Genomic DNA, 15,985 nt, shown 5'->3' on the forward strand with positions numbered 1-15,985 from the left:
CTCTTAATTTGACTGTTCTGAGATTTCCATTTCTGATGGATCATTTTGCAAACTGCATTCTTCATATTGCATTAATGGTATAACAAATAATTCTGCACCACAACTTTCTGAATAATCTTGAGTTTGTTTACCAGACATCTATAAAACCAAGAAAAAATTCCTCTGAAGTTCTAAAATACTAAAAAAGGGCAGATTATCAGATTGTGTAAATAGGTATGGTTCCCCTGAAGTCAAGATGCTAGCCAAAGCAGCTGAGAATATGGTCCAAGGAAGAATAAAGACAGGGCAGTGAGAAAGGCTCAGTCAATAAGAATTTATATTTTTATTACTCCCCAGTATTCTCTTAATAAAAAATTCCTACTTTGCTTTGTGCAGACTCACTTTGAACTCCATGAGAGCGCACTACTTTCCAGGTTTCTGAAGCTACTTCTTTCACATCCACTTGGTAATGATGAATGGGCACACCTCCATGTGAATCTGGTTTATTGAAAGAGACCTTGGCAACAGTCTGTGACAGCTCTATAATTCTCACTCCATATGGACTAGATGGCACATCTAGAAAAGAACAAACATGAATTTACTTCTATAGTGGTAATCAGACAATCCACAGAAAACACTTAATAATCAACAGACTGCCTAGAATACTGAAGAAGAAAAGGTTATAAAATATTTTAATGAATATGGCTTTTGGTTCAGTCTTGAACAGTTGAGCCTACACCATAGTCCAGTGGTGTGAATCCACAAGCAAAACAAGCAATTTTATTGTATAGAAAATTAAACATCATTAAAGACACATATAAACATATTCCATTTCACCAAAGACATGGTTTCACTTCTTTCCTTCATAATGCAATCCTTACAACAGCTAACTGACAGGGAAACTGACAGGGAATTGATTGACTTTTTTGATAACTACATAGCTACGTAACGGAGAATAGTAACCTTTAAACCAAATATTAAACCAAGATCTGTGCCTTCTACCTAAGTAGAAAATTCATATTCTATACTTCTATAAGAAGAATCTGTCATAATAAGTAAAAAATATTAAAGCAAAATATAAAAATGTTCACATATAACGATTTAACCATTTTTAAAAAAAACTTTGCAGTTCAGTCGAACATATAAACTTTTTGCTGGATTGGACTCCAAAGTATTATCAATGAATCTTCATAAAATGTTTCTATTCTATGCACATTTTAAAGATTATTTTGGAGTCTTACTTGGAGCTGAAATATATTTTCTATAGTATTAACTAGTCACATTTTCTCTTATTAATTTTATTTTATTGTATCATATTAGAAAAAAACATTAAAAGTATTAAGTAAAGGTGCTTGTTCTAAGATTTTAAGTCATTAAAGTTAGAAAAAATTACTGGAGAATTTGTACATTTTCAGAAGCAGAAATATGGCTTTGTACAGCATGGTCCAAGTAACTAAATAAGTTTTATTTTGTTTTTCTTTTTTATACTCTCATGGTTCTGTAGGATTTCCATTTGGTAACAGATAAGTACTGCGCAGGGGCAATTTATATAGTGGTAGTGCTTGACAAGAATTGGCAAGGAAGCATTTTTGTTGTACATGGAAACTACAATAAATTCAGATGTGAATACAGTTTATTTTTATGTATTTGAAATGGCCTCTAATAATTTGCTTTATATTTGTATATTTGACATTTCACTATTCACTATGCTACAATATATGGGCAGATGCCTGAAGATGATGAAAACTTGTTCATATACTACATAATTCACATAAAATGAAGTCATTATCTAGAAATGATCAAACCAACTGTGGTGAAGTAAGAATCATTCTGAACATCTGTCAGTACATAATAAAATTTTGATTTTGTTCATTTTTATTGAAGATTTTAAAGAAGTGCTTAAGGAAACACTAATCTTCTTAACTGTCATTGAGAGTAAACAGTTCGAGGCAACCCCAAGTGACTGCTGTACATCTCCTGAAACAAAGGATGACCCAGAGATGAGGGTTCTAGCAAGGACGGGTGTATAATTCTATCATAGAATCCCTGAGAGACCTTGGGCCTGTTGTGCTGGGTCCACAGTAGCAAGTTTACCAAGACAAAGTTGTACTAATGCAGCTGTGCTGCTATAAGATTACTCAAGTAGCCACTCTATGCCAACATGACAGAACTCTCCTATCGATGTGATAAAGCCACCTCAATGAGCAGCAGCAGCACCTGTGTCTGTGGGAGAAGTGCTCCTGCTGATATAGAGCTGTGAACACTACACCTTGTGCTGGTGAAACTTATGTCACTCAGGGGAGTGGTTGTTCACACACTTGAGCAACATTAGTTTTTCTGGCATAAGTATTAATGTAGCCATAACTTTAGTCTCCACTTTCCTCAGTTCCCCATCTGTAAAACAACAACAGCAACAACAACAACAAAAACCCATGTCCCTACCTCACAGACATGCTGTGAAAATAAATACATTGAAAACCATTACGAGACATGTCAGTATTATGATGATGGGCCATACACGTTTGTGAAAGAGATACCTTCCCTTATCTTTATCATTCTGTTGTCTGTAGGAAATCCATAATACAATTGTCCAGTAGGTCTTCCTGCCTCCCTTTCCCTCAAAATTTGTTTGTCACTGCTGCTGTCATATATATTCCAATAGATTATGCTAATTCCCCAAACAATCCTGTAGGTTCCTCCATCCTATTTTTGTTTTGTTTTGTATACAGTTCATTATGATAAACATGGCATACAGACATGGCATGGCATGTCTTTTTTCTTTCATACTGCAGATTTGAGTATAACTTCTGCCAAATGAAGATATGTATGAGCTTTAGCTTTTTTTTTTCTTTGTTACTGATCATCAAACAAACCTCTTGTGAAGTTTGAGCAAACTAGTTTTCATGATAGTTAAGAACTAAAAAAATATTAAAGAAAAACTTTAGGAACATGAGAAATGCACTCAAATGCTTACTCATAATGCACATTAAAGCCATATCCTTTAAAGAATGTCATCTATGCATTTCAAAGGGTAGTAATGTTGTATCCCATTATAGAATATCCAAGTACAGAGAAGTGCAATGTACATTAGGTAAAATAAAAGTGAGTCACTCAAAGAAAGTGGAACAGGAGACTGTTATTAGACAGAAACAAGAGAACCAACGAGGGACTACTCACTTGGGCCTTGTCTACTCTACAGTGACCTTCCAAAAGCCAACCTTCCAGAAGATTTCTTCCAGAAGATCATATTCTGGAACATCACATCTATGCACAAAAAAGGAGGATCAAAAGAGCAATCTGCTCTTTTGAAAGACAGCATCCACACAGGCCCTGCTCTTTCAAAAGAATGGGCCAGGGATCAAAAAATCTGGTGCCATGAGGACTGTTTTCTTGAGAGAAGGGCCCCCAGAGCATCTACACACACTTTTTTTTGAATGAATCTTTTGGAGAAAGGTGCTCTTCGTGATCCATGAGCAGAGGACGGCTTCCAGAAGAAGAGCCGTGTTCGTTTGATTTCTAATCAAAAGAGCACATTTTTTTTGCATAGCCGCTCTGAGTGTTCTTTTAGAAGAGGGCCTAATTTTCTTGAAGAACTTGCTAGTGTAGACACGGTCATGATGTCTGATCCACACTTGAATTGACAAGAGAATTCCATGAACTTTTATGATAAAGTGTATTTATTGACTGTTGTGTTGGATTGGGTCACGCTACTCAACATGTTGTGGGATCAATCTCTGGTGAGAGAACCACTCTCTCTCTCTCTCTCTCAAAAACAGACACAGTTGTAAGTATCAACAACAACACTAAGCCCTACAACACACCTCAGGAATGAGCCTAAATCAGAAATCTCATTTATTTCAGCCAGAGTCCTATAGACTCACCATGAATAAAGGTGATCAAATCTTGCTCTAACAACTTAATTGAAGCTTTATGTAAAAATAGAATGAAGAGCCAGGTTTAGATATTTAGATAGTGGTATTTCCCTTTTTCTTTCTCTTTCTAGAACCTCACTGTCCCCTCACTAGTTTTACAATAATATAATTGTATTCACATTTAAATTCACTCAGAATGATCAAAATATCCAATGGTACAAATTTGAGTTAAATGAAAAAATCTGTATTCCAGATAAGCAGTTCTGCTCTCTCTTTCAAGCTGTTTCCCAAAACTCTCTAAGGTGGGATGTACATCTGCTTCAAATGCCTGACAATATCCTTCCTAGAAACATCTTCAGCATAGACCAAATAAAAATAGAATTGAAAAGACAATCCCAATTGCCACCTCCTTCAACTGACAGGTATATAACTGTGCAGTTTGTGCACATGATTTGTGTCAGCATTGGATCACCCTTACTCTGCTTTGAAAAAGTCTTGTACAGTGTGAACCTCTCTAATCCGGAATTCTCTCCTCTGGCAAACTATGTAATCCAGCATGATTTTAACCGGTCGACCACTTATCATGGGTGTGTCCAAGTTTCCCATGGTCCCATAAAGATCATTTACAGCTGCCAGTCCTGGCTCTCAGTGTTCTGTGCTGTTATTTAGCTGTAATTTACCCCTAAATGTCTTCTAAGAGCCCAGTAAGCAGTGGAAATGTTAGTAATGGTCAAGAAAATATTGACCTCCTGTCATTTAGCAACTTCTCTTGTCTGGCACCGGTCAGGTCCCAAGGGTGCCAGACAAGAGAAGTTCAACCTGTATCTGCAATAGGAGTCTTCTGTTTATCTGAGGCCCTAAAACTCTCTACAATTTTCTTATTCACTTTTCATCCATGACCCTTCCTCTCACTTTACTATCATAATGCTTAAAGACATTTTGGAGTCAAATGTGATAGTAAAGACCTCCTGATCTCCATGGAAATACTGATTACATTTTATTCTTAATTTCTCTTCAGAGTTCCTATTTCAATATTAATAAAGGGATTATATAGTTATCTTCTCATTGTTCAAATAACACATTACCCCTTCTAAATACTGTTAAATTTTTGGCTGCATTCTCATGACCAACACAACGCTGTATGTGTGTGGTTTAGCCAAATGATAAGGAATTGGCAAGTCAAGTCTAAATTTCTTTGGCTGAGCCTTACGAGGTAGTGAAACTTGCAAATTACTTGCATGTGTTACTCCCTGTTATAGTTACTGCTACATTCCTTATGTCAGGGCCAGATTAAAGCATAGGCACTACAGGCCTGTGGGTAGAGCTGCAGCTCCTGGAGACATGCAATAAGATCAGAAGTTTAATTGCCTTTTTTAACAAAAACCCAAATGTTAGCCTTCATGGACACAAAGAAAAGACTGAAAACATAAAACTAATGTAACTTGTGACTATCTCAACCCGCCGAGAGACTGAACCCACATCTCCAAAAGGGGTGAACTGACCTGTTAATCTGAACTGTGAATCCTTCTGCTACCTCAAGAAAGCCAGTGGCATCTGGTGTAGGAGTATGGCCAGGGAGCCTCAAGTGGGCTTTTCCTGCATTGCCTTAATGCAGTCCAGCATCAGGCCAATAAGTGCCAAATTCATACTAATATTTTTTTTCAAAATCTGTATGCCTCTTCCTCCCACAAACTTCACATAAACCACTTTTTCAAAGAACGAGTTATTGATTTGAATAATAAATTTCTGGAACACTTACGAATGCAACTTCCTGTACATGTTTTACAACCATTTGAAATAATACTACGTGCTGAACCTCTCTGGTCTGGCACTCTCTGGTCCAGCAACACCTGTGGTCTAGCATGATTTCAGTTAGCTGGATGTTCATTTATGGTGGGGGTGGCCAAGTTTCCTGTGGTCCCACAAAGTTTGTTTACAGCCACTAATCCTGGCTCTCAGGATCCTGTTCTATAGTAACTAAGAGGAAGCTGTGCTAGTCTATACACTATCAAAACAAAAAGCAGTCAAGTAGCACTTTAAAGACTAGCAAAATGGTTTATTAGGGCTACGTCTACACGTGCACCCAACTTCGAAATAGCTTATTTCGATGTTGCGACATCGAAATAGGCTATTTCGATGAATAACGTCTACACGTCCTCCAGGGCTGGCAACGTCGATGTTCAACTTCGACGTTGCTCAGCCCAACATCGAAATAGGCACAGCGAGGGAACGTCTACACGCCAAAGTAGCACACATCGAAATAAGGGAGCCAGGCACAGCTGCAGACAGGGTCACGGGGCGGACTCAACAGCAAGTCGCTCCCTTAAAGGGCCCCTCCCAGACACACTTTCATTAAACAGTGCAAGATACACAGAGCCAACAACTAGTTGCAGACCCTGTATATGCAGCACGGACCCCCAGCTGCAGCAGCAGCAGCCAGAAGCCCTGGGCTAAGGGCTGCTGCCCACGGTGACCACAAAGCCCCGCAAGGGCTGGAGAGAGAGTATCTCTCAACCCCCCAGCTGATGGCCGCCATGGAGGACCCCACTATTTCGATGTTGCGGGACGCGGATTGTCTACACGTCCCTACTTCGATGTTGAACGTCGAAGTAGGGCGCTATTCCCATCCCCTCATGGGGTTAGCGACTTCGACGTCTCGCCGCCTAACGTCGATTTCAACTTCGAAATAGCGCCCAACACGTGTAGACGTGACGGGCGCTATTTCGAAGTTACTGCCGCTACTTCGAAGTAGCGTGCATGTGTAGACGCAGCTTAGGTGAGCTTTCGTGGGACAGACCCACTTCTTCAGACCATAGCCAGACCAGAACAGACTCAATATTTAAGGCACAGAGAACCAAAAACAGTAAGCAAGGAGGACAAATCAGAAAAAGATAATCAAGGTGAGCAAATCAGAGAGTGGAGAGGTGGTGGGGAAGGTCAAGAATTAGACTGAGCCAAGTATGCAGACAAGCCCCTATAGTGACTCAGAAAGTTCCCATCACAATTAAAACCATGTGTTAATGTGCCGAATTTGAATATAAAAGCCAGCTCAGATGTTTCTCTTTCCAAAACGGTGCGATAATTCCTTTTCAGTAACACACATACCTTTAGGTGATTGACAGAATGCCCCATTCCATTAAAATGTTGACTAACTGGTTTGTGGATCTGGAGTGTTTTGATGTCTGTTTTGTGCCCATTGACCCTGTGTCTAAGAGAGTTAGAAGTCTGTCCAATATACAAAGCATCTGGCCATTGTTGGCACATGATGGCATATATCATGTTAGTAGAGGAGCATGAGAAAGTGCCCGTGATTCTGTGAGTAACCTGATTAGGTCCAGTGATGGTATTTACAGAGAAGATACGTGGATTCTGATAAGATAGAAGGATTCTGTTCTGTTATTCAGCTGTAATCTACCCCCTATATGTCTTCTAAGAGCCAGTGAGCAGTGGAAGTCTTGGTAATGCTGCTAGACAATACTGACCTCCCATAGTCTAACAAATTCTCTGGTTCACCAAGGGACAGGTCACGAGGGTGACGAACTAGAGAGATTCAGTCTGCACTAAAATCTCAACAAAATGGTTGCCCATGGGTTTCATAACCAATGTGGTTTCACTGTGCATTAAAGATTTAACATAATACTATGCTTCAACTGGACATGGGCAAATCCAGGAATGGCTATGCTCACCTCAGGCTCTGAAAGCCATTGGGACAATCTGCCAAGCTCACCTGGCTTGAGAAGCCTAATCCTGTCCTAGAAAAAAACACAAAGTTTTAGTAGACTTCTGTATTAAAAAGTTTGGCTATGACGTTAAATTATGGATTCCAAGTGATACAAGATGAAAAACAACGTGACGTTTTCATTATAAAAGATTTTTTCAGCTAATCAAAAATACAGACACTGAAGAAGATGAAAATACCAGGACTCTGGTATTACCTGGAGTTGAACAGTGCCTGGGAGGCACTGGGCTACTCCAAATTAGATTGACTGAATTGAGTATCTTCCTCAGCACCTTGGGGAATCAATCCCTAAATAAACTAAAATAATACAATGTTTTCTATAGCTTTAAAACAGAGGTTCCCAACCTTTTCCAGATGGGGACCCATTTTGACAATGCAGGAAGACTTGGTGACACAAAGCAATTCAGAAAATGGCGGGGAGAGGGGAGAGAGCAGAGCCGTAACTAGCTAATTTTGCACCTGAGGCAAGAATTGTGCCCCCTCTTGTTTATGTATTCATAATAGTTATTTCATAGAAAAGAGGAAAAATTAATAAAATAATAGCATTACATTTACTATACTTGTAGTATAGATGTAGTTAGATGTATTATAGATGTAGTTAGTGGTTATAGTGTGAAGACACTCATCTCCAAACTCCCACCGCCCCCCACTCCCATCTTAAGCCCCACAATCAGGGGAGTTTTAGGCTGGACATTAGAAAAAAATTTCCTAACTATCAGGGTGGTTAAGCACTGGAATAAATTCCCTGAGGAAGCTGTGGCATTTCTATACATTTACTGTATCTTTGTGAAGTACTAAGTACACTAGAGCCTTGACCTGGTTAAAGTCAGTATATACTATTGCAATATAAATGCTAAATTAATAATAGCAATGTAACAATGACAGAAAGTGAGTATCTGTGAATTTCCCTTTTATCATTCATCCTGCCATTTACAAAGGTAAAATATTATATATGGTCAATAACATAATCATATACAACATTTTCACAACTAATAAATCTTTTTTATATTGTTGATCTAAAATGTGTGCTTGATTTATCTTGATTTGAAAGGAACTTTGCTACATATTTTTCAATAAGTCCTGATCAACAGCTGTATATAAGGACCTGAAGCAAATTGCTGCCACAGTGGAAAGGTGCTAATCTGAAAAAATGACATCAGTCTTATCTCTGATACAGATGAATAAGCAAATAGAAATAAATAAATGGCAGCAGTATAGCATTTTGCAATATTTACTTTACAAACATGTTTGTTCCTGACTTGAGTAAATTTATTATACTGAATTTCCTAAGTCTCTCAAGTATGAATTCACTCCAGGATAATTATGCAGGTCATAATCTTTCTTAATATTAAAGATGATATTCAGGGTCATTTAAAATGCTAAAAATAATGATAAAACAAACGATAATTGCTTATGACAGTATAAGAATGACTTATAGGCAATATAGTCAGCCATTAACAGCTGATGAGACATTGTAACAACAAATGAAGATAAAGAGGAAGAGCTTTAAAATAATTATTCACCAAACAATATTCTGGGCTTGTGTTGTGATTTTGTTTTATTTCTGTGGGTCAAAAACCTCAACTTGTCTAAACTGGCGCATTTCCATTTCCTTCCAGTTTATGCTAGCTGAGGCTCTGGATAAAATGGTATGATCACATACTGACACATCCTTCTGAGTAAAACATCACAAAGCAGTTCCATGACATGATACTGATTACAGTGAAAGTCCTTTCACTTGCTAGGATTATTCTCTCTTTTTTCCATTCTGGAATGCTAGGAAGGAGACTGGAGGCATGTTTTCTCTTCTATCCTCCACCTTACCTCTTGGATTCATGCAGTTTAGAGAAAGATTGAAAGATTTGTGTAACTTTTTTTTTTCCACAGCAATGGGAAAGTAGTTCTGACAGGTTCTGTACCATCATTCCAACCACTCCTGCTGAAGCCTCACTGTATATGGCCCTGATGATATACACTCTGACAAAGGTTCAGTATCATTGACTTAACACAGGACACTAGTAGTAGGCATCCTTCGATCCCGAGGGATCGTGGGTTTGCACCCCAGTTGGATTGATTTGAGCAGCGTCTTCTGTGGCTGTGCAATCCAATCTGGTAGTGAAAGGACTGCCATTTCTGTGACCATGTGTTTGTGATATATCTAATGCTCAGAAACCCTCTGGGATATCAGCCCCTTCTTTATGCCTTCCTTTTGCATTAATGTTCAAAACACTATAGATGAGAAGAGACTGCTTCTGCACAGACTGCAGGGAAACAAACAGATTATTGCAAAATGATATGTGATTGTTTTATAATAATTCTAAAATTATTTGCATGGGAAATTATTTCTAACTACAAAGGTGGCACACTAGACCCGTTTAACTTCATTAAGTTACGCCTCAGTTTGAGCATCATATGCCTTCTACACTGAATAGCTTTGGAAATGAAAATCAAACCATAAAACATTAATTATGTGTCAAGACTCTGAAACCAACTTTAACTTTGACACCTTCTCTTTTGTGAAAAAAATTGTAAAGCTCAAAACATTGAAATACATTTTTGTAGTGTATGGGGACATCAACCATTACTGCATTTACAAACATCACTAATTCTGGGAGGTTGTTGACCAGCAAACGAAGAGGAAAATTTCAGAGGAGGGAATCAATGTCTTGCCATTATGGAGATAATAGCCAAGATGGTATAATATGTTTTGTTATTAAAACAGAAGAAATATTAGGATCCATTAAATTGCTATGCACATTACATAAAACAGGATAACCACCATTTCTTTATGCCTTGACCTGGAATCATACTCTTTTCACCAGTTAATCATTGTTTTTTCTCTATTATTCCAAGGTATGATCCTGGAGATGGATTTCTCTTTTTTACTATTATATCTCTGGAAATATGAAAGTAATAGGGGAACTATGCATAGCTTTTACACATAAATCCCCTTCATAAATAACACAATTTGCTTCTGCAACACTTGAAATGTTGTGGAAAAAAGAGAGGCCTAATGTGCAATGTGTTCTAGAAGTTTAAAAGTAAAAGAAACATCAGATAATCTCACTTAAGTATGGAAATTAACATAGTTGCAATAAAATCAAATACATACTACCACTAGGATTGTAAAGAGTGCAGCTTATATTTTAGCCTTTGGGCTTATTACAATTGCAACAGACAGTAGGAAAATATTATATAAAATAATTCCTTACATTACTAAAGTACAAAACAAAAACATGGTAACCTTTATGTCAGTCTAGCTAGTTAAAGTAGAAACACGATCTATAACCAGGTCTCCAGTGGTTGTAAATTGGAATGAGTTCAGCAGAATTATGAATATTTATCTCATCTACAGAATTGGCCCCTCATGTTTTTTGATCTTGTAAATTTGATGAAGGCTCACTGTTCTATTTTGGCATTTGATATGTTAGTCATGTGACTGAAGGGGAAAAATACTATGTAACAAACTTGTGAACTCTTTTAGGTATTCAAAAGAAAAAAACAGAAATTCCTTCCATGTAATCAGTACTCTGCAAAACCTAGCATATTTGTTAGCAATTCCAAAGTGTAAATATACAATTTTATTTTTAAATTCACCTACAACACCTCAGATGAACTTAAATATATTCCAAAGTTCTGTCACAATTAGCATCCAAAAATCTGACATCTTGAAGGAGTTTAATCATAAATCCTTGGGCCAAATTCTGCTTTAAGTTACATCTATGTAACCCATGAAATTAACTGGTCTCGTAAAATGAAAGTAAAATTTGGCACTTGTAGTTTGCAAACCTAGAATATATATCCCTTTGAAATTAGATGTTGGTACTGTTTTCCAGCACTTTTGTTTCTGATTCTGGTCCTCACAAGGAAACCCCAGATGCAAAAATGAAAGAGATGGACCTGACTCTTCTTTGCTTACCCTGGCATAAAAGAAGAGTAATCCCATTAAAATGGATGGATCTGCATGGGTGTGAATTAGTATGAGTGAAAGAAAATCAGACGCATTGTTTTTAAAAAAAAAGGAACAGAATTTTCTCAAGTTTCAGTAAGGCTACATCTCCACTAGAACATCCACACTAAAAATGCATTCTGTTGATAGTAACTCGACAGAATGCAACACTTCTAACGATTTCTGCCTCTCCTCAACAAGGCAGAATGCATTTCTTGACAAAATCTGTCAACAAAACAGCCATATGGGTGCTCCAGGGGGCTCTCTGATGACAGACAGGGCTTCCAGGTCATTGGGCAGTCCTGTCTGTTGCATTTTTGGTGGACCACTTCATTCAGAGAGCAACTGGGCAGTCTGGCTGTTCTCTGTCAACAGAGATTATTGACAGAGTGATCTGCTTTTGTGTGTGGCCACAAACTCTTGATAGAAGTTTTGTTGGAAGATCTCTTCCAACAGTAACTTCTGTCAACAGACTGCTGTGGAGTAGACATAGCCTCAATGTTTAAGTTTCAGGGCAAACATTTTGTGGAGATCTGATTGTGTGAGAATTTGTTTTACTTATACAATGTCATATGTTAGAAAGATTAAAAAGATAGGCTCTTCTGAAATTAAGTGAATGGAAAAAATCCAATAACATTTGACAGTAGTGATAACAAAAAAGTTATTGGTACAGAAACTTGGACACAGTATACTCACCAGCTTGCCCAAGGGTATATTCCTGATACCTTGTTCCTATTCTGTTAGTAGCTGTGCAGTTGTATCGCCCAAAATCATTGTCAGATGTAGGAGCAATCTTTAAAGCAAACATAAATAAAATGTATAATTTTTTCTAATGATTAATTAGAAATGCCATTGACCTCAAAATTTAAATTCAATTCACACACATTTCACCAAATGGTGACACAAATATGATAGATCCCTCTCAAATTCTCTTTTTCAAAGCTTGAATGAGGGGAAAAAAACTTAATTAAAAAACAGAAGGACAAGATGGAATAATTGAAATCCACAGTTTCAACCTCTGAATGGAGAACATCCTCTAAATCGCGCTTTACTTTGTCAGGATATTCCTTAGGTATGTTGTAGTTAGGCTTTAAATGACCATTACTAAGTTTGTAAATTGTTTAGATAAATTATGTGAAATTCATATTCCGCTATTCTACTTATCTTTCAAAGGATTACTATTTTTGTCCCTTTGAGTAAGGTAGTGTGAAAGGTTTGCAAAGAACTAAAGCCATATTTGAAATCAGGATGAGTCCAGGCTTTAATGTATCCATGAACTTCTGTCCAAGTTTATTGAGAGTTATGGACCTGCCCTGATGCTACCTAAACCTAGAGAATGCCATTGAAACAATATTATTGACGGCTGGCCTTTTACTTACTGACATTTCTGCTTGCACTCTCTTCCACTGGTAGTAGAAGTAGAAAGGTTTTCATAATTTCTCTACCTAATAGTGGATTGTGGAGGGTACATCTCAACAGGTTCCCCTGCTTTGGAAGCTCTTGAATGAATTAGAGCAGTGTTTCTCAACCAGGGGTCTGAGGTCTTCCAGGTCTTCATCTAAATATTTGCCTAGTTTTACAACAGGCTATATAAAACCATTAGTAAAGTCAGTACAATCTAAAAATTCATCCAGATAATGACTTATTTGTACTACTTCATATGCCTTATGCTGAAATGTACATACAATATTTCAATACCAGATCACTTATTTGATAATAAGTTGTTAGAAATCAGCAAGTTTTCAGTAGTAGCCTTCTGTGATATTTTTGCATGTTTTTGTAAGTAGTTTTTAAGTAAAGTGTACCTTGGTGATATGCAAAACAAATGACTCCTGAAAAGGGTACAATAATCTGGAAACACTGAATTGTACTTGTTTCAAGACGTCAAATTACCTTAGGACAATGTTTCTCAACTAATGGCATGAACACCGTTAAGGGCAAACTAGAGAAGTCTGGGGCGTTCTTATAATTCTTTGAAAAGGGGTACATAATTAAAAAAAAGCTTGAGAAAAATGGAATTATGGAAGTTAAATGCAATATGACCCATCCCACTGTACATAAGATGGAGAGGAGGCCACCAGCAGTGGTTGGGCCCTGACTCCCTCCCCCACCTCCCAGAGACACCTGGGGCACAAGGCTGGAGAATAAGGCAGCCAGTGAGTTCCCCACCTGCCTAGGGAGGTGGGGGTCAGGCTTTGGCCTTTAGCCCTGAGGCAGTGGAACAGCAAGATGTGGCTGTGGGGCTTCAGCTTGCAGCCCCAGGCTCCAGATGCACAGATCTGTCCCCAGGTCCCCTCACCCAGCTGCAGGGCTTCAGACTGCTGCCCCTTGCCCTGTCTCTTTTGACCACTCATCCCCATTGCCCTTGTTACTTCCCCTGCTATTCTCACCCCACACCCACAGCTCTCTGCGGCTGAGTAAGTGTACTGTGAAAATGATACTTACATGTCTGTTAATATTACTTTTCAAAACAGACTTGTTAGTGTTTTTAAAAAATTGCAATGATTTGTACATATACATGTAAACGTTTACCTGTTTTTCCTACAGCTAAGTAAGTATTTTAGGAAAAAGTTTGAGAAATGCCATCAGTGACAGTTGGTGGCTCCATACTGAGGCCACCAAATAATTGTCCTGAGAATCCCCAATTCACATCCCTGGCTACTTAATACTTGTCCACATGGGGAGTTAGTGCATGAGAAAAACAGAATTACGGATGTTAAATGCAATATGACCCATCCTACTCTACATAAGTTAAAGTCTAGCAAGCTGTAGTGTACATTTACAGACCTCTGGCATGCTCTACGCTCACTGACAATAAGGACAGTACTATTATGTACTAACAGATTCATAGTGTTCTTTGACTTATTGATGTTTCAGACAGCAGTAAGTCATATATCACTATGGAACTTTCAATGCACAATCCATACTGCACAATCCATACTGCAAATTAGTAGGTGACATACTAGTGTTCTGTAGACTTATGCCCCGGGTGTCTCTGACTCCCTCCCCCACCTCTCCCAGAGATACCCGGGGCATAAGTCTACAGAACACTAGTATGTCACCTACTAATTTGCAGTATGGATTGTGCAGTGTGGACAGTGCATTGAAAGTTCCGTAGTGATATATGACTTACTGCTCTCTGAGACATCAATAAGTGAAAGAACACTATGAATGTGTTAGTACATAGTAGTACTGTCCTTATTGTCAGTGAGCGTAGAGCGTGCCAGAGGTCTGTAAATGTACACTACAGCTTGCTAGACTTTAACTCTCCATGTAGACAGGCCCTCAGTGGTCATTCTTTTAATACAAGTTTTGTCATTACAATTTGTATGAATATATGAATATCTCCTATGTGTAATGTAAAGGGCCCAATATGATTTTAAGCATACTCCCTCTAATGTTAGGTGGGATTTTTGCCTGAACGAAGGACTCAATACTCAGTCTAATTTACCATTACTATTGTATAAACCACTGCACGTTTTCCTGATTCTTAACTTGTTTTGCTGTACACGATTGGTTTCAACACTTCACTCCCCTAACAATAATTATCTACCTATCTCTCAAGCTATCTTTAGCACCAGTAATGGCTATAGCTAGCAGAAATAGGTCTGCTAACCCAAAGATATCATGTTCAGAACGTTTCACTTTGCCTCCTCAAGGACTTTCCAGTCATTCACTGTCATTATTGATAAACTGGAACAGGAAGACTGAGTAAGGAGAATAAAAAGGCACATAAATAAGGAGGAAAGCCAGGAGGGATTTCTGTTCATGCATTAATTTTCATGTTGTGCCGTTCTTAGTTGTTTAAACAGACATTTTAAGATACTATGATGTTGCACTTTTCAGTCACCCATTCACAGTGGTGCAAGTTCTCACTGTCCAAAAGCCTGGAACAGTGAATGGAGTCATGTTTTAAAATTATACTGCATCAATGAATCTGTTTTTTCATGTGACATAACTACAAACTGAATTTAAAATAAGACCGCACAAAGAGAGTGACATAGAACAGCTAGCTAGCCTGTAGTGTTGATTTGTGTCAAATTCATGGTGCCTCTGAATGCATTTTCTCTTGCAGGCTCTTAATACTGTGTCTGCATGATAGTAAGCATATTCTATCCTGCTCCCTATAAAATCAATGATAGGGTTTTTGCTAACCTCAGCAGGAACAGGTTAAGGCCCAGAGACAACTTAGAAGCAAACCATGTCATCAGTAAGCATTGTATATGATAGACTACACTGATTTGCTGAAATTACACAGGAAATGTTTTCACTATATTTTCAGCACTTAATATGAAAGCTTTAGGAACAAAGTAATGCATTAGCATTAGATGTCATGGAAAGATTCTCAACACTCAGCAATAAAAAGATTTTGTTTTACACATGCAAATGGAAAATGTTAAGTATTGTTAAGCTTTGGATAATTTTATATAAGTCATACTGAAAAGT

The 15,985-nt window shown here is 37.9% G+C and overlaps 1 protein-coding gene across 1 annotated transcript in view; it reads right to left on the bottom strand.

Moving 5' to 3' along the window:
- The window catches only part of NCAM2 (neural cell adhesion molecule 2), a 591,660-nt gene that overhangs the window by 134,430 nt on the left and 441,245 nt on the right, over positions 1-15,985 (bottom strand). Inside the window, exons 11-12 of the mRNA XM_074983463.1 lie at positions 12,236-12,332; positions 382-555 (exon numbers count right to left, since the gene is read on the bottom strand). Coding sequence (XP_074839564.1) covers positions 382-555; positions 12,236-12,332 — 271 coding nt within the window. The remainder of the gene's footprint in view (positions 1-381; positions 556-12,235; positions 12,333-15,985) is intronic.

Source organism: Carettochelys insculpta, chromosome 1, assembly GCF_033958435.1.
Source record: "Carettochelys insculpta isolate YL-2023 chromosome 1, ASM3395843v1, whole genome shotgun sequence".
Taxonomy (NCBI): Eukaryota; Metazoa; Chordata; order Testudines; family Carettochelyidae; genus Carettochelys; species Carettochelys insculpta.